Below are 19,964 nucleotides of genomic sequence, written 5' to 3'. Positions count from 1 at the left end.
CTTCTCACTTTTACACAGATTTTAAAAAAATGCTCTACGGTTGAAACCTACTGCGGGGATATCAAAATTAAACAATTTGTAGTAGAAAATTAAGTCTTATTAAGAAAACATTTATTTTAACGTCAGTTAAACTGACATATATACAGGGTGTAATCGTTAAGTGTGCACAGGCGATTATTCCGTAACTATTACAGATATCAAAAAACTATTAACCGATATTGAAAGTACTTAACCTAATGAGTAAAATGGCCATAATAAATTTTAAATTTTTAAAAATAAAACGAGAAATATCCAAATTACTATATTATAAGAAAAAAGATGCGAAGCTAGTTTAATATTAGTTTGAATGTAATAAAACAATTAACAAGTGTAGGCTTGAATTCTATCCCGCTTCTGATATAAGAAAAAAGATGCGAAGTTAGTTTAATATTAGTTTGAATGTAATAAGAATGTACTGCGATTCTACACAGCTACCTAATTGATGTAGGTAGTTGATAACAAAACGCAGCTAGTCAACGACTATTAGTAAAGTGAGGGTAGTTGGGTCGAACGTCGTATAAACAGCGTCCGAGCCCCTAGGCACGATTCGTACGAATGCGCCACGAGACAAAGGAAAGTGGCAATTTATAGTATTCGACAGCTAAGCATGTTCGGACAGGAAACAGTGACAACTATATTGACAACTATTTATCCACAAAAATATTAAATCAAAAGTTACGCCTAACAATATAATAATAATATAGTGCCTGGGGGTCTTCACCTCGGATTAGAGTTATAGTGAATGAATTATTATGATCGATGTGGGATATTGTTTTTTAAACTATAAATTGCAATGTTTACCCAATTTTTTTTGTGCACTCCATTGTTTCATTGTTTAAACAAATTATTGTGAAAAATTCATGTTTGACCATAGAGGGTGTCCCAAGAAGTAGTGATATACTGAAGCTGGGAGGTAGAGGACATGAAGGGCTATCCGAATCACCCCCATGTATATTATGCGATTTTTCGTATTTTCGGAGTTATGATGTTTTTTTCAAATTTTCACCTATCGCCGAGTACGTAGAGATTTTGATTTATGGTGACGTGAATGATGGTGGTAAATGCTTGATTTTTTTTGTGTGCTAAGCTGAAAGATAGGCTAATTCAGTATAGTAACATTTACTATGGTTAGGTCTTCGAATGGAATAAAAAAAAGAATTTAATGCCAAAAAGACAAAATTACCCAGTATGTTCATAACTTCAAGGGCCCGTAAAAAATAAAATCACATAAAAAATATCCGTTTGGCTTTTTAAAAACTTACTCTATCTATGAGGTAGCTACCCTGAAAATTTCATTTTATTATTCATATGACTTCAATCGAAAAATTGAAATCTGAAAGTGGTAAGTGCAAAATTTTAATGCAAACAAAATAAAACCAATTACAAGGTGTTTAATTACAATAAATTTTCAAAATGACCCCCTCTGTTGCTCACTACAAGTGCAACATCACCGGAAAAAGTTGTCTTTTAAACGTCTGAATACCCTTTTATTATTTTAATGGTTTCTTCTGCTACTCTCAATTTCCAGGTTAATTCGTCCAAATTGCGGCATTCTCTCGAGTAGACGAGGTCTTTTTAGTATCTCCATACAAAAAAATGCCGGCGTAGTCAGATTTCATACATCAACACTTCAACTTTGAATGATTCCATCACGAATTTTATAGCCGTCCAGAAAACCGATTATTATCGAGATATCCAGAAAAGGATTTCTGGTATAACCAACTTAGAGACACTTGCAGCAAAATATCATTCGGATTATTATAATTTGCTGAAAAATTCAATTCACCTCAATAATGTTGAAAAGAAAATTAATCTAAGTAGATGCAGCAATGGAGCAAATATACAAGTACCCACATAGAAGAGAATGATGATTGCCAATTTACCATACAAAAGTTGAAAAACGTCATAACTACAGAGCATATCCCGGTAGAAAAAACTATTAAAAAACGACTAATAGAACGCTTTCACGATGATATTATCATTTCAACTCAATATTTGATGTAGGCAACAATGTTGGTAATTGCAATATATTTAAATAAACAGATTTGGTACTAATATTTTTTTTTCTTTTCATTAGTCGTAATTCATTACCTTATTTTTTTAAATGTACTCAATAGAGTACGTTTAATTTATAATTAAACCGGCCAAGAAATTCTATTGTACATAGCAGTTGTGGTTCCGCTCTCCCCTCCACGTTTTTTCTATCTGTTCGAGATCCCTACTGCTATTTTTATATACAGATATCTTTGAAAAATATTCCTATATGTCTACTCGAATAAAAAAAAAAGAAATACTGTTTAAAGTGAAAATATATGGTCAAACGTTAATTTTTCATAATATTTTTTTTTAAACAACGAAACAATGGAGTGCACAAAAAAAAATTTGGGTAAACATTGTAATTTATAGTTTAAAAAACAATATCCCACATCGATCATATTAATTCATTCACTATAATTACTCTAATCTGAGGTTATACGGTTTTGAATGCTCCAGGCACTCCACTAATATGACGACGACGCACTGATTTGCTTCAACAAAACGCAGCACTGTATCGTACGGTTACGATCTCGCGAACTTTTACTACACACAAATGCAGTAATGTGGAGAACTGCGTTTTGACGTAGCAATTGATCTACAGACATTGGAATAAAATGTTACAGTAATGGCTATTACTGCACTTTATTTTAGGGTATCTTAACAAGAACTGCATTCTTTTTTAGCACATGTTTAATACGGCGCTTTTTCTTATCATTGATATAGTTTTCATGTAAGTACTGCAAAAATCGTTAGCTAAAAAACATACTTCCAGGTAACTTTTTTATGAAATTAATTTTTTTTCATGTTAATAAACCCCTTGGGATCCCATTTCTTGCAAAAAGTAAAAATCCCAAAAATGTCGATTACTGCATTCTTTGTTATCAGGGCAGTATGTTACTCGTGGATAATGTAGCTTTCGAATGGTGAAAGAATTTTTAAAATCGGTCCAGTAGTTTATGAGCCTATTCATTACAATCAAACAAACAAACAAACAAAGCTTTCCTCTTTATAATATTAGTGTAGATATAGCCGGGCGGCCGGCTGGTACCGCCGCAAACGCTACGTCCCGCAATTTTTAAATCTGTAATATCTTCGAAAGTATTCACTGAAATCCATGTGTAAAAGGCCATATAGATCTATATTAAATGAACAATGTATTCAAGGTATTTAATTGGTTAAGGATTAATGCTGTATTGGTTAAAATCGCTTCGAAAATTAGCCATTATTTGTCTTAAAAAGTAAATGATAATAAAAGTTATTGTGGGTTATCCATAAGAGATAGACATATACCATCACGGACTTTTCTGTAGACCTTTTCAATGTAGTTAGTACATTATTTTGATAAAACTCGTAGGGTGCCTCCGTTTGCACTGTAAGTGGAAAAATTGTAATTATTTACGTAATCACATTAGAAACCTCAAAAATAACAGTAGGTACTTCTCCATTATTTAATGGATGTTATTATACATATAAACCTCCCAATTGAATCACTCTATCTATTTAAAAAAACCACATCAAAATCCGTTGCGTAGTTTCAAAGATTTAAAGAGACATAGGGACAGAGAAAGCGACTTTTTTTTATACCTACTATGTAGTGATGATGATAACAATATTAATTCATTAATCTTAATTCTTAATATATATATACATAAATCTCGTGTCATAATGTTTGTCCTCAATGGACTCCTAAACCACTTAACCGATTATAATAAAATTCGCACACCATGTGCAGTTCGATTCAACTTGAGAGATAGGATAGTTTATACATGTAGGTACCACGGGCGAAGCCGGGGCGGACCGCTAGTATACCTACCTATATAAATTCATGCTAACTACTTTAGTTAAATTCAATACAAACTTAAACATGCGTGTGTGTGTGTGTGTGTGTGTTCACGTGTGTGTGTCGTGTGTGGTGTGGTGTGTGTGTGTTGTGTGTGTGTACGTGTGTACATCAATAATATTGAAACAAACTTTCTAGTTGTTTACAGATGATGGAATATTGGAAAACAATAACAATTCCTTAGACGATAACATAAATAATTCTGACAGTGTGAGGAAAGATGATGATGATGATGATTATGAAGATGGCTTTTTAAATTTAACAATGTAATTGTTTAACCTTCATTGATAAAGTTTTTATTCCATTCTTTTCAATGTATGGTAACTTTAATTTATTTTTCACTTTTATGTTTATTTTTTTTCATTTAAGCTTTTATTTATAAGAACAAGTGTAAATAATATTGTATTCTTGCAATTATTTCCTGTCGCATAGTTAAAATACACTAGCTGATGAGCTGCATGCTTCATTACTTTTTTTTATTTATACACATTATTTAATACTTAACAATCGAATTAGCGTCTGGCTAATTAATTTTAGATTATATTATGTTTGAAGAACATAATATGAAATTTACAGACATTCTAAAATAATTTGAATTTTTTATAAAAACGAAATAAAAAATTGCGTCTGGCACCTATTTAACAACGAAAAAAACGTCTTGCAATAAAAAAATTATGTCTAATGGATCTATCTAAAGGTAAAATATTAAAAATTACGCGTTAAAAAATGACTTTAAATTAAGGAAATTATCCTGTGCAGAAGAGATGCGCACTAAAAAACGCAACCACTGCGACCAGCCAGACAGCCCGGACTCTAACCGAAATAGCAAGAGGAACAGTATATCAAAGAACCAACTATACTAAAATGCTCTCTTGTCAACGTTGGTAGCTCCTATACGAATACTGCAAATGTGTATTCGATGTTAACGCTTTATACGTAGTAGGTATATTATTATTAGTCTGTGGCTTTATGGTTGGCACATTTGTGACTAGCGTAAAAAAAAATTCGCGTTTTTCTGATGAAATACATCCGTAAACAGCACAATATCTAACCATTTTCTACGAAAAACGATATTCACAAATCCAAAATAATAAAATTACTTTAAGTCAATTTGATTATGTTGTCAATCTTCGTTACGTATCGTCCTTACGGAAAAATGCGGGCCATCTAATAGCCTGATCGTGCGGGGTGAGGTGAGTGTTTAATTTTGGCGGGAGGCGGAGTGTCCGTTCTGTAGCGTTTAGCTACTATTATGTATTCTGTGACTAATCTCTAAACAAAGAAAACACCAAGATTTATCATCACATTTTTATTTTTCTTTTTACAAATATTACATCTATTGACTTATTGCTTTCACAAACATATTTGATAAGATATATTCCATATTTAGATTTTACAATACATTTTTCCAGTTGATATATTATACAAGTTATTTCATTGTAACATAGTATCCTTGAGATAAAAACATTTATATCATATGAATTTAATAATTACATTATTGTACAAATCCATTGAATTAATAAAAGAACATTAATTTGAACTTTACATGTTGGTATTATATTTAAAAAAAAGACGGGTTGCACCCCGGGAGTGCCAGCAGAAGTGAAAACTTGATTATTAACGTTGAGCATGTTTGATATCCATCCGTCTTACGCTTTTTCGATCAGGTCACGTGTCCTGACACGAGTTTAAGATTTTATACCCAACGCCGCTAAAGAAGTTTTCACTTCAAAAATAATAAATTTATGCATATAATATAAATATGGTTTTCAAATTTCAAAAGTAGTTATTATTAATTTAAAACTTAATGGCATTTGCCAATTCATAAAAAATATTGAGACCACATCAATCTTCCTAGTTCCTACCAAAAAAAAAAAGTTTGGATTTCCACAAAAAAAAACAACACAAAAACCAAACAAATTTCCCAAAAATTCATTGCATACAAAAGTAATCAATTGAACCGTATAAAAAATCATATCAAAAGAAGATCGGAAGCAATTATAAAAATAAAACCTAATATTTACAAGCGCTTAATAGGATTTTATCGATAGACTATATCACGTTGTGAGTATTGGTTACTCGCGGCAACAGCTGAGGCAGGCCAGGTCTCACCTCTTGCCTTTAGCCACAGCGATGTATTCCTGCACTTTCGCCTGAAACTCCACTTTGTTCTGTTTGTACATCTCTGCCGCTTCTATGTTCAGCGGATCCTCGAAGTTTAGGAGGTCCTGTAATAAATATAGTAGACAATGTTAGAATTTCACAATTTGTTTTATAACATTCAAACGTTGTAAGAAAATAAATTGCGTAGAATTTGTTTTTGAAGTGAAACTTCTTTATCGGGGTTGTAAAAAAATTTAGTGTAACATTTTTTCGATACGCGTGACATTTTTCCGTTACGCGCCATCTTTTTCTTATCCCTACCACGCGTGATTCGACGTATTTCTATAAAGTTGCATATAGTAATTTTTTTTTTGAAAAATAAGGTCATAAAGAAGTTTCACTTCTTACGTGTGTACTCTAGTACACGCATACATTTTTTTGAAGTGAAACTTCTTTATCGGGGTTGTAAAAAAATTTAGTGTAACATTTTTTCGATACGCGTGACATTTTTCCGTTACGCGCCATCTTTTTCTTATCCCTACCACGCGTGATTCGACGTATTTCTATAAAGTTGCATATAGTAATTTTTTTTTTGAAAAATAAGGTCATAAAGAAGTTTCACTTCTTACGTGTGTACTCTAGTACACGCATACATTTTTTTGAAGTGAAACTTCTTTATCGGGGTTGGACATAAATTTAGTGTAACATTTTTGCGTTACGCCGTACGCGTGACATTTTTGCGTTTCACCATATTATAATGTGATTTGTATTTCTGGGGATAATTACAAGGCTAGTGAGTGAAAGTAGAAGAAATAAAAATAAACAAACTCTTCTCCATTTTTGAGTGAAAATGGAAACTTCATTTTATCTAAAGTTTTAATCTGAAGTGGCCACAATCATTTCAGAAAGAGGGAAGGGGTTTTCTTATAAATTATCACCTTTACTATGCGATTCAAAAATAAATGGGATCGATTCTCCCTTTTTTCATTAAAGCAAAGCCCCTTATAGCCTAGTAGGAAATTATATTACATGTTTAAATAGCAAAAAAGACGTATGGCACTCGGGGACTGCTGCGGTTAAGCTATTGCATGCTATGCCTTCAAGCCACACCTCCGTGCCCGTCGGAGTGGGGAGCGTGAGGATTTTTCGTTACCGAATCCAGAAGGATTCGGTCCCCGCGCTCAAGGTCCGCGATAGAAGCTATGCAATAGCTTAATAACTTTAACTGTACTGTAAATACTTTGAGCATGTATAGTTGTTTATTAAACAATCACAAAAAATCTCTGATCAGATATAGATGAAAATTGACATTGAGTTAAGCTATAGCACTTTAGACTTAACTAGCCGTCCACCCGGCTTCGCCTGTGGTACATATTTCGTAATAAAAGGTAGCCTATGTTCTTTCCCAGGGTCTAAAGGTTGTCTGTGCCAAATTTCATCAAAATAGGTTGAGAGGTTTAAGCGGGAAAGCGTAACAGACAGACAGAAAGAGTTACTTTCGCATTTATACTATTAGTAGGGATTGTTAAGGCAGGACACTGCTAATTAAAAAAAATTGGTTGTCTGTAAAGTCGGTTTACTGACGATAGTTGAACGTGACAACGTCTGATTGTGCTTCTTTGTCGCTCGTTCCGCGCTCTCGCTTGCTCTTCAAGCCTTTCATGGAACGCCTCAGAGCGAGGTAACGCCGCATGAGTCATGTTTTTTCGTGCGTGCAACCAGCTCTATCGAATTATAAGACGTTGTCACGTCAATAAAGAAATACTTACAGTAAATAATGAATTTAAGCCCCAAACAACATCCTTAAGTCTTCTCGTAGGAGCCCAGCCATGTTCATCTATAGATGTTTGACGAAGCAAAGATAGACAAATGTCCCCATCTACATTGATGTTTGGGTGCCATAGTCTTGTTAAACATTTTACTTTGGGAGGCTGGAAATGGGAAAATATAGAAAATTAATAATTTATAATATAATATCTAAATATGTACATAATAACTTGAACATTATGTATTGGTGAATAAACATTTATTCCTAGAAATTCTGTATTTACCTCAATCAGTGCTGAATACAATATATTGAATACAGAACCTATAATTATATTTCTAATTAAATATTGTTTCTAAGAATTTAACACTGTGTGTATACAAAGCCTTGATTATATATTATTAAAGGAAAACCATTTGAATTCAATATTTACCGCCATATTATATTCTTCCGTTACAAATACGCTAAACTTAAACTTCCCACTTTCCCAGTAGCCTTCATCAGGTGCGACTGTTAAAATGAATTCACTCAGCACATTAGGGTCTTCAAAATGCACAGAACAGGTCACCGGAAGGTTCTCAGTCATCTCCTGCACTTCTTTCACCAATAATTTGTCCCTGACTGATATTCGTTTCCCAGATTCTAAGTTTACGCCGTTGGTAGGCTCCGTACTTTGCTTTTTAATTTTCTTATTGAGCGTTATCATTTTGTTTGGAATTGAAATATGAAGCAAGATACTTGTAATTAAAAATACATCTGTGTAAATTCGATTATTCTCTAGAATCTAGTTTGCACCAATATTGCTATTTGCGAGATGCGAAATTTCAATTTGTCAAAGTTAATGTCAAAATGAAAATTGATAAAATGTCAATAACGTTTCTCTTTAAGCATTTTTCTGAAAAAAGAAATGAAATTAAAAATAAACATTTAGTACATCAATTATATCATCATTAATTAATTGAAACCAGTTGAAGCCCTACTCTTACATATAACATTCTAAATAAGTATTGAAGTTATTCTTATGGTGGAAACCTTAAATAAATAGATATTTTAAATGGCAATAAACAATACAATATGTCATTTTACATAAACATTATAATCTGTCAGTTGTCAAAACTCAAAGTTGAATCATAATTTGGTAATTAATTAAACAAATCCTAAAAATATATAGTAAAGCTTTCTTGACTATCTTTTTATTGTAGATTTTTCAAATAAGTTACTCATTTACTTTGGAACATTTGACAGAAAACATTATTGATGTAAATATGGCAGAAGTGTCCTGGCCATGGCAATATAGCTTTCCTCCTTTTTTTACGTAAGTAAATATTAGGTACCTAGAGTGTATTTTCAGGAGCTCTTTTCACGATGTCTATATTAAATAACGAGTGGAAATACATCAACGAAGGAAATGTCCACATTGTTCTCGAAATCGTTAATACACCGAATGTATACCGTCTCATAAAAGATGATTCTCACACGAATACTGGTTTTGTGCGACAAAGCATAGAATATGTGAATTTTGTTATGTTACCTTTAATTCACGGCAACGCAGCTTATGAACACGAAATTATAACATTATCGAAAGATGAAATTGAAAAACTCATCCTAAAGCTTGCAGATGTGAGACCGAAAAATAGACAGCACAAAACTTTAATTAGCCCTTATGCTATTAAAGCGCCAAATTTAACTAAATTAAATCCAACTTTTGATAATTATTGCATAGAAATTAAACCCAAGGAAGGTTTTCTTGCAAAAACTTTTCAAAAGTACTCAAAATGCTATTATTGTTTGAAACAATTTTTAAAATTAAACAAGAATGAAATTAATAATGTCAGTGAGTATTGTCCTCTGGACTTTTACTCTGGGAATGAAAGCAGAATGAAATTTGCTTTACTTAACTTGATTAATAATCCTCAAAATAATTTTAAAATGTTCAAGAATGGAAATATAATTTTCAATGAGCATTCCAATAGAACACAGTTTGATGACATCATAGAATCTACAATATTCAAATATACTGATGTATTTCTCAACTTTCTTATACAAATTTTACTTGGTGATGGTAATTCAAACATTAATTTAACAGATAAAGAATACACACCTTTAAAATTAAGTGCAAATTGTGTTGAAGGCAATGACTTGCCACTAAATTCTCTATTACACAACCTTCTATCACTACAGAGAATAACTGAAGATTTAAATATTGACTATTCAAGTGACAATGATTATAATTATGTCCCTAAAATACTAGATAGATTGAAATCTGAAGGTTTGAATCTGAAGCTAGAAAGCGATAAAAGAAAGTTTCTAAATACAGCGGAAAATATAGAATTAGCTTTAATATCAGCCATTGCTAAAGATTGCTCAATAATGATAGCCTTTACTGAACAATACTGTGATGGACACCCATGGGTTATGTTTCAAGGAAGAAAGCTGGCTTATAGGTTGGCTGTGACCGATTTGGAACCTAAATCTGTTAAAACTCTTGTGAAAAGAATAAATACTGAAAAGCAATTAATAGAAATATATGAGGATATTAAGAACAGTTAAATCATAGATGAAGATTAATTATGTAAAGAAATATTTACAAAACATGTTATAATAAATTACTAAGATAATATACACAGTATGAACATAAATTATGATAGGCTGAAAGTTGAAATTTTATATTAGGTAAAATGATTTTATATCATTATTGTTAATTAGAAAATACACAATCATGATTCACTGACAAATTGTGCTGAATAAACTAATAAATTTTAGTCCTTTAATTTTATTGTTTCCTTAAGTATTTCATATCGGTCATTGGAATAAATGAAGAATTAAACTACATTAACCATCTTTAACAATAAATACTTACATTTCAGGATCCAACCGCACTCAGAAACACGTCAAAAGCAACTAGCCGCATGGGAGGAACTCATCGCACAGTATTTAAAGGCCACAAAGCAATATTTAATAGACATCAGAGAGGCTCCAAACACACCACTGTTTAACAATGCTGCGATTAACAGACGACTATCACAAGACGCTATATTAACAATATTAGAAGACATGGCGAGATGTGGTAAAGCAGCGCCTTTAGATAAGACCAAGAATGTATGGGAAGTGTATTGGCATTCGTTGGATGAGTGGGGCAATATGGTGTATAACTGGGTCAGTGCTAACGGCTTGAATAACTCTGTGTGTACGCTCTTTGAGTTGAGAGAGGGCGAAAATACGGAAGGAGAAGGTTTGTTTGATAATTTATTATGTGCATGTTATGAATAGTTTTATTGAATAGTTTTAGTAAATTTTCTATGATGCATAGTAAGTCTAGTTAGGGTAGTCTACTTAACCATTTGTTTTTGTGACTGAAATCTTTCTGAAGAATTAGTATCATGTATACTTTATCTTATAAAATTATGCAATTAAGAATATCCAGTTAAAATTGTTCATAGTGTGACTTCGCTCGCATGAGGTCCATTAACTTGCGATTCCTTTTTCACTCCTTTGCAGATGAATTTGAAAACACCCTGTAATTTGACATTTTTCTTTTGTAACCACATTTTATTTCCAATTATAAATTTATTGATTAACTGTTTAAAAATTCATTTTAATAATTTCAGAGTTCCACGGACTGGATATAAATATTTTAATAAAGGCACTAAAAACTCTTGAAGTGAAAGGCAAATGTGAACTAATGGAATTTGACGACAACCAAGGTGTGAAGTTCTTCTGAATCTGATGTCAATTGTGATACTCTATCATTATGTTGCATTTTTGTTAAGTTGTACACATTTATATTCTAATTATATTGTCCTATTAATATGATAAGGAAGTTTTATTTTTGCTTTTCACATAAATACCTTCATTCGAAATTCCTGAGGATTTTTTCAGAAATCATTAGTTAATTCATCTTAAATTTATAATGTCCTTAGTTTTCAAAGAGCAAAGTCCACTCATACAAATTCAGAGTAAGGAAATATAGGATCTTGTAGGTACACGAATAATACACAAACATCTAAACAATTTTTTATTATAATTGTAAAATTGTACATCTCAAAACCGTTTACTTACTACTAAAAATGTACGATACCAACATGAAAATGTATAAAAGGGCTTATCTACAATCCTACATTGTACATGGAATGTATCAATTACTATATTACAACTATTTTAGTAGGAATACGACATATTATTGTGATGTGGTCTCTATTGTTCAGTTCCTTATAGAACTATATTGTCCAAACTATTGTTTTCTGAAGCCTGGTAAAATTGTAACTTTGACTATGTACTTGGTGCAATTTTGTACCAGGCTGCAGAATTTATTAATTTATAATTTAAAGAAATTGCGTGATAAATCAAAATAAAAACGATTCAATTTTTCTCAAACTCAGGCAGTGAATTGTCGTTATTGTTGTCAACTTTTTTATTACACAGTGACTTAAAATTTAGATGCATTTGATAATTCGGGCCGTATGTTGAGCATGTATTTTATATTATGGTAACATTATTTAAAAAAAAGTACCGAGAAAAAGGACATGTTTGTGTTGCCATCTTCAAAAGATTTAAGAATCATTGTCTATGATTACATAAGCAAGATTAAAATATAACAGATCACTTGTATGTATGATCGCAAAATAAAATATAACACACAACATTTTACCCATACGTGATAAAAGAGACATCAATAAAATCTCTCATAATTTATTTTTTTGCAGTGATTTGTGTTTTTACTTACCATGACCATAGACATTAGAATAAGATATGTGATGTTACATTTTGTTGCATTTTTTATTACTAAGTAGGATTTTAAAACTAACCACTATGACTATGTAAAGAATCAGTCTTCAACCAAAATACACTTATACTTTACTAGCAACAATTATTACATAAAATCAACAAATAAATATATTAAAAAGAAAATAAAAATAAATTTTGAGACATTTTGATAATATTATGTTACAATATGTACTTATATGCATTTGAATTATTTACATTACATAATCAACTAAAGAATAACACAAAAAAGCATGGAGAGTGATTTTTATAATTAGATTACATAATAATATGGTTTCATAACTAATATCAACTCAATTCTAACACCATGTATATGAATACTGCATCAAAATTGGTCACGCTGTTTTTACTCACCTACTTATTTCTAGACTGATTAACAAAATTGCACTAACCATTACACTCACTACCGTTGGCAGTGACGATAAACATTTTGGTCTCATAGTTGTTCAAAAAACCAATAATTCCTAGAAGGTTTTGGAGTTTTTGTTCTACTGTTTCTATCTATACACAGAAGGGATACTCAATTATAAATAAAATGTGGGAAAAATTATATCAAATAGTTCATTTTCGATCGCGAAAGCAAGTAACTGACTTGACTATGGTAAAATCATTAACAGTTTCTGGTAAAAAAAAAACCTGCATAAATTATTATGTTACAATTTCTGTGTCTGTGTCTTACCTATTTAATACTTCTGGTCACAATCCATAGGAGTCACAATTTCTTCCATAAAAACTGTCACATTAAATCAAAACAATAATACAAACAGATTCCAGTATTCCGAAATCACACAATACGTTCATATACCCCCAAACCTTTATAAATTGTCACCCCCGTTACAGTACCTTTTATGGTCATTGGATATAGTACTCACAGTAGTCACGGAGGGTATAGTGACGTTGCTCTTCAAACAAAATTCCGAAGACACACAATACATTTTTACACACCCCCAAAACTTTTAATAGTCACTACACTAGCGCCGCGTTACAGTACTTATAGTGGCCACGGTGGGAATATTAATGTTGCTTTTAAAACAGAATTCCAAAATCGCAGAATATTTCCATCTACCCCCAAAACTTTATAAATGGTCACTACACTCTAGTGCTGCATTACAGTACCCATTAGTACGGTCATTGGATATAGTGCTCACTGTTGCCACGGTGGGTATAGTGCCGTTACTTTTCTCGCTATGGGCCATATCGAGTGGGGGTTGGGCCTTGGGACCCGGGTGGTAGCACCACCAGGCTAAGAAGAAGAATATCACGGTGCATAGCTTACCTATCGCGGCTAGCGCTAACATGTACCTGAAAAATAGAAGATTTGAGCATTTTGAAAAAGCTTCACTAATGTTATGATCGTTTTTGTTAGAGAAATCATAAGTAAAATTTTGAATGCGATTTGTTTGTCTTATTTATAGTCCCAATGAAGCATTGATATCTGGATATAGTTAGGCTAGAAAGTGACAAAGGCTACTTTTTACCACAAAATTTACTCCCATGGGAATTTTCTTTCACTATAGGTATGTTACAAGATTGTAACTAAACACTTTAGTATTAAGAAAATAATACTTTATGAGTGAATTCTTCAAGGACCTTCACCTTTTACATCATATTCATCTTTAAAATTTTAAAGTTACCTGCTCATGTCCTTATTGTCATATAGCAGGCACGAAGTAGTTCGATCGCACGCATTGCCCCACACAGAACAGGATAAATCAATGAGGAAGCCGAACAGTAATGGTGCGGGGATAGTACCCAGTAACCGTACTAGGATCCATTGAATACCCAGCGCGAAAGAACGCTGGTCTTCGCGGACACATCTAAAGAAGTAGCAATTTATTTATTTTTTAAGAAAGAAAGAATTTTTGATACTAAACAGCAAAATATTTAACCAATAACGTAAAATTGAAACTTAAAGATATGGGGTTAGAGGTGAATCAGAGCCTCACAATGATTATGATGTCGTGGTCAAAAATGGACAAAGGATATCAAATTATTAAATCTATATTCACAAAGTAAAATATGACGAGAAATCTGTCATCGTACTGAAAAAAGGAATTTTAAAATATCTGCATTCTATATATCACAAAACTATTTCACTTTCGTCTTCACTTACCTTAATGTCGCGGATAAAGCTGGCATTGTAGCCAGGAATGTGAAGAACATAATGCAGAATGTAAGGCACACGAATAGCCATAGATATGGACATTTCGACTGACACGTGCTGTTGATGGCTTCATACATTATTGGTTCACCACCATCTGAAAATAAAAATAAAATCTCGATGAATAAAGTGTTAATAAAACTTTGATTTTAGATGATTCGTTGGATTTGCTTATAAGCTTTTACCAAGTAGCTATAGATAGCAAATGTTGACGGTTGTCAATCTGGTTATTTTTTACAATATTATTCAGTGTAATTATTAAATTCATATGATGTTCTGAAATGTTAAAAGCTCCGAAAGTAAGCGAAACTGACAAAATTTATATAATTAGAAAAACAGAAAAGATTTTTTCTTTACTTGGACGATATGATAGTAATTTTAAGCAGACTTTTTTATATTAGCTAGGTAGGTTTTTTATATTAGGTTAGTTAAGAGATATTAAAATAATAAATTAATCCAATGCAAGTGGACAGTATCTGTATGGTAGATTGACAAATGGTAGAACCGTACACCTCCAGATAGTTGGTTGCTGTTGTGCTCTACACAAACACGTGTATTGTAGAGTGGTATGGTACGAGCGGTGCAATAGCACGGCACAACTGTGCTGTCCGATGAATGTTATAGCTTGAAAGAGCTACACACACGGTAGAGCGTACCTGGCTCCGCATAGCTCGGCAGCGTGGCGTTGGTCTGCACACACGCACAGCGGCGGTAGAGCTGCACACGGTAGAGCGTACCTGGCTCCGCATAGCTCGGCAGCGTGGCGTTGGTCTGCACACACGCACAGCGGCGGTAGAGCTGCACACGGTAGAGCGTACCTGGCTCCGCATAGCTCGGCAGCGTGGCGTTGGTCTGCACACACGCACAGCGGCGGTAGAGCTGCACACGGTAGAGCGTACCTGGCTCTGCATAGCTCGGCAGCGTGGCGTTGGTCTGCACACACGCACAGCGGCGGTAGAGCTGCACACGGTAGAGCGTACCTGGCTCCGCATAGCTCGGCAGCGTGGCGTTGGTCTGCACACACGCACAGCGGCGGTAGAGCTGCACACGGTAGAGCGTACCTGGCTCCGCATAGCTCGGCAGCGTGGCGTTGGTCTGCACACACGCACAGCGGCGGTAGAGCTGCACACGGTAGAGCGTACCTGGCTCCGCATAGCTCGGCAGCGTGGCGTTGGTCTGCACACACGCACAGCGGCGGTAGAGCTGCACACGGTAGAGCGTACCTGGCTCCGCATAGCTCGGCAGCGTGGCGTTGGTCTGCACACACGCACAGCGGCGGTAGAGCTGCACACGGTAGAGCGTACCTGGCTCCGCATAGCTCGGCAGCGTGGCGTTGGTCTGCACACACGCACAGCGGCGGTAGAGCTGCACACGGTAGAGCGTACCTGGCTCCGCATAGCTCGGCAGCGTGGCGTTGGTCTGCACACACGCACAGCGGCGGTAGAGCTGCACACGGTAGAGCGTACCTGGCTCCGCATAGCTCGGCAGCGTGGCGTTGGTCTGCACACACGCACAGCGGCGGTAGAGCTGCACACGGTAGAGCGTACCTGGCTCCGCATAGCTCGGCAGCGTGGCGTTGGTCTGCACACACGCACAGCGGCGGTAGAGCTGCACACGGTAGAGCGTACCTGGCTCCGCATAGCTCGGCAGCGTGGCGTTGGTCTGCACACACGCACAGCGGCGGTAGAGCTGCACACGGTAGAGCGTACCTGGCTCCGCATAGCTCGGCAGCGTGGCGTTGGTCTGCACACACGCACAGCGGCGGTAGAGCTGCACACGGTAGAGCGTACCTGGCTCCGCATAGCTCGGCAGCGTGGCGTTGGTCTGCACACACGCACAGCGGCGGTAGAGCTGCACACGGTAGAGCGTACCTGGCTCCGCATAGCTCGGCAGCGTGGCGTTGGTCTGCACACACGCACAGCGGCGGTAGAGCTGCACACGGTAGAGCGTACCTGGCTCCGCATAGCTCGGCAGCGTGGCGTTGGTCTGCACACACGCACAGCGGCGGTAGAGCTGCACACGGTAGAGCGTACCTGGCTCCGCATAGCTCGGCAGCGTGGCGTTGGTCTGCACACACGCACAGCGGCGGTAGAGCTGCACACGGTAGAGCGTACCTGGCTCCGCATAGCTCGGCAGCGTGGCGTTGGTCTGCACACACGCACAGCGGCGGTAGAGCTGCACACGGTAGAGCGTACCTGGCTCCGCATAGCTCGGCAGCGTGGCGTTGGTCTGCACACACGCACAGCGGCGGTAGAGCTGCACACGGTAGAGCGTACCTGGCTCCGCATAGCTCGGCAGCGTGGCGTTGGTCTGCACACACGCACAGCGGCGGTAGAGCTGCACACGGTAGAGCGTACCTGGCTCCGCATAGCTCGGCAGCGTGGCGTTGGTCTGCACACACGCACAGCGGCGGTAGAGCTGCACACGGTAGAGCGTACCTGGCTCCGCATAGCTCGGCAGCGTGGCGTTGGTCTGCACACACGCACAGCGGCGGTAGAGCTGCACACGGTAGAGCGTACCTGGCTCCGCATAGCTCGGCAGCGTGGCGTTGGTCTGCACACACGCACAGCGGCGGTAGAGCTGCACACGGTAGAGCGTACCTGGCTCCGCATAGCTCGGCAGCGTGGCGTTGGTCTGCACACACGCACAGCGGCGGTAGAGCTGCACACGGTAGAGCGTACCTGGCTCCGCATAGCTCGGCAGCGTGGCGTTGGTCTGCACACACGCACAGCGGCGGTAGAGCTGCACACGGTAGAGCGTACCTGGCTCCGCATAGCTCGGCAGCGTGGCGTTGGTCTGCACACACGCACAGCGGCGGTAGAGCTGCACACGGTAGAGCGTACCTGGCTCCGCATAGCTCGGCAGCGTGGCGTTGGTCTGCACACACGCACAGCGGCGGTAGAGCTGCACACGGTAGAGCGTACCTGGCTCCGCATAGCTCGGCAGCGTGGCGTTGGTCTGCACACACGCACAGCGGCGGTAGAGCTGCACACGGTAGAGCGTACCTGGCTCCGCATAGCTCGGCAGCGTGGCGTTGGTCTGCACACACGCACAGCGGCGGTAGAGCTGCACACGGTAGAGCGTACCTGGCTCCGCATAGCTCGGCAGCGTGGCGTTGGTCTGCACACACGCACAGCGGCGGTAGAGCTGCACACGGTAGAGCGTACCTGGCTCCGCATAGCTCGGCAGCGTGGCGTTGGTCTGCACACACGCACAGCGGCGGTAGAGCTGCACACGGTAGAGCGTACCTGGCTCCGCATAGCTCGGCAGCGTGGCGTTGGTCTGCACACACGCACAGCGGCGGTAGAGCTGCACACGGTAGAGCGTACCTGGCTCCGCATAGCTCGGCAGCGTGGCGTTGGTCTGCACACACGCACAGCGGCGGTAGAGCTGCACACGGTAGAGCGTACCTGGCTCCGCATAGCTCGGCAGCGTGGCGTTGGTCTGCACACACGCACAGCGGCGGTAGAGCTGCACACGGTAGAGCGTACCTGGCTCCGCATAGCTCGGCAGCGTGGCGTTGGTCTGCACACACGCACAGCGGCGGTAGAGCTGCACACGGTAGAGCGTACCTGGCTCCGCATAGCTCGGCAGCGTGGCGTTGGTCTGCACACACGCACAGCGGCGGTAGAGCTGCACACGGTAGAGCGTACCTGGCTCCGCATAGCTCGGCAGCGTGGCGTTGGTCTGCACACACGCACAGCGGCGGTAGAGCTGCACACGGTAGAGCGTACCTGGCTCCGCATAGCTCGGCAGCGTGGCGTTGGTCTGCACACACGCACAGCGGTGGTAGAGCTGCGCGTTGCCGCGTGTGGCGGCGCGGCAGGCGGCGTGGCACGGCGAGTAGTACACGCGCCCGTCTGCTCCGCACACCGGGGAGTATGCGGCGTTGGAGCAGCCGCAGCCTGCGTTGCACTGCGCGACCAGACTGCTGCCCCTGTAATATGTTCAATATTTAAGTTCAATTTCCATTAAATTATCAGTATCCGTCCAAAATAATATCTTGGAAGGTCAGACTTAATAAAAACTGGCGGGTTACCATGATGCTTTAAAGTATTTCCAATATGGGAAAGCAAGCGTTATGGCACAAGACGGCCTATAGCGCTGTCATTTCGGAATACTATTTTAAGACAAAGAAAACAAAGACTGCTGCACGACGCAAAGCTTTTGAAGCACCAACTCACCCAACACTAGGACTAGAGTACGGCACAGTAATCCCCGCGAAGGGATAGTCATCGCACGACAGTACAAAAGACACAGAGAACACTCCAGCTAGTACAGTGGCAGCGACACATAGTTTAATTATGCCCGCACAAGAGAGTCGCCAGCGCTTCACAAGCCAGCCGCCCGCGAAGGTCCCGCCGCCACCCGCGGGGACGGTTATTACACCTGCAATGTAGAAAATGAGATGTAAAGTAAAATGCAATGGAATGCTGATAAAAAAAAAGACGGGTTGCACTCCGGGAGTGCCGGCAGAAGTGAAAACTTGATTATTAACGTTGAGCATGTTTGATATCCATCCGTCTTACGCTTTTTCGGTCACGTGTCCTGACGCGAGTTTAAGATTTTATACCCAATGCCGCTAAAAAAGTTTTCACTTCAAAAATTAGGAGAAATAGCACTCGCTAACAATTGGCAAAGATAATACCTATCTATGTAATGAAACATCGAAAGAAAATTGTAAAGATACTGTGAAAGAAAGGGGAGAGCATATTATCGAAAGACGTGTCATCTAATAAATAACAATCACCCAAAACCTGAATATTATTAAACGGTTGTAACCTAGATATTCTAAAATCTAAATCATCAAAGAAATCCTTTTTCTACAATTCACTAATAAGACCATAGTTTTGTACCTGCACAACAAAAATTTACCTATCAACACCACTCACCCAAAAGCAAAGCAGCCTGCGACGCGCTAACCGCAAACTGGTTCTCAATCAGTTTCGGCAGAAACGCCGCGAAGCCCGATATCAGTAGCCCATCACTAGCTCCCGCCAGGTTGAGGAACATGAACGTGGGGTTTCGGAGTAATGCTGCTGCTGCGTGGGGCAGTTCTCGCAGAGCACTGAATGCACCAGATGTAGTGGCTGATGCGTGTGCTTCTGATACTTTGGCGGCGCGGATTTCTGCTGCCCCTGTTAGTGGAGAATTTTTTAGTTTAGGTATACTAAATGGTACATTTGTACTTTGGAGAATGGAACCATAACGCGTAGCAGCAAAAGTAGTATCAAGAG

At 38.3% G+C, this 19,964-nt stretch overlaps 4 protein-coding genes across 4 annotated transcripts in view; 2 read left to right on the top strand and 2 right to left on the bottom strand.

Annotated features, from left to right (window-relative positions):
• Positions 1-5,233: 5,233 nt before the first annotated feature.
• On the bottom strand, positions 5,234-8,568 carry LOC149907397 (NEDD8-conjugating enzyme UBE2F-like). Its single transcript, XM_090103310.1, has 3 exons — positions 8,218-8,568; positions 7,789-7,950; positions 5,234-6,144 (listed from the first exon to the last, which is right to left on the bottom strand). The coding sequence occupies exons 1-3, from the start codon at positions 8,488-8,490 to the stop codon at positions 6,025-6,027; spliced, it is 555 nt and encodes a 184-aa protein (XP_089959436.1). The 5' UTR covers positions 8,491-8,568; the 3' UTR covers positions 5,234-6,024.
• Positions 8,569-8,883: 315 nt separating this feature from the next.
• On the top strand, positions 8,884-11,600 carry Vps25 (vacuolar protein sorting 25). The gene is made up of 3 exons (XM_090102395.1): positions 8,884-9,099; positions 10,652-11,016; positions 11,393-11,600. The coding sequence occupies exons 1-3, from the start codon at positions 9,050-9,052 to the stop codon at positions 11,503-11,505; spliced, it is 528 nt and encodes a 175-aa protein (XP_089958521.1). The 5' UTR covers positions 8,884-9,049; the 3' UTR covers positions 11,506-11,600.
• On the top strand, positions 9,107-10,358 carry Ipk1 (Inositol phosphate kinase 1). Its single transcript, XM_090102394.1, has one exon. The coding sequence runs from the start codon at positions 9,150-9,152 to the stop codon at positions 10,332-10,334; it is 1,185 nt and encodes a 394-aa protein (XP_089958520.1). The 5' UTR covers positions 9,107-9,149; the 3' UTR covers positions 10,335-10,358.
• A 186-nt stretch (positions 11,601-11,786) lies between the features above and the next one.
• Positions 11,787-19,964, bottom strand: part of Oatp26F (Organic anion transporting polypeptide 26F) — a 40,398-nt gene continuing 32,220 nt past the window's right edge. Inside the window, exons 8-13 of the mRNA XM_090102393.1 lie at positions 19,620-19,865; positions 18,912-19,116; positions 18,462-18,664; positions 14,680-14,824; positions 14,201-14,383; positions 11,787-13,868 (exon numbers count right to left, since the gene is read on the bottom strand). Of these exons, the coding sequence (XP_089958519.1) occupies positions 13,643-13,868; positions 14,201-14,383; positions 14,680-14,824; positions 18,462-18,664; positions 18,912-19,116; positions 19,620-19,865 (1,208 nt within the window). The 3' untranslated portion in view covers positions 11,787-13,642. The remainder of the gene's footprint in view (positions 13,869-14,200; positions 14,384-14,679; positions 14,825-18,461; positions 18,665-18,911; positions 19,117-19,619; positions 19,866-19,964) is intronic.

This window comes from Colias eurytheme, chromosome 6, assembly GCF_061535395.1.
Source record: "Colias eurytheme isolate Ceu_HAF_F1 chromosome 6, ilColEury1 Martin Lab GWU primary, whole genome shotgun sequence".
NCBI classification, from domain to species: domain Eukaryota; kingdom Metazoa; phylum Arthropoda; class Insecta; order Lepidoptera; family Pieridae; genus Colias; species Colias eurytheme.
The sequence above is the reverse complement of the archived record's forward strand: the minus strand, read 5'-3'. Positions and strand labels throughout refer to the sequence as shown.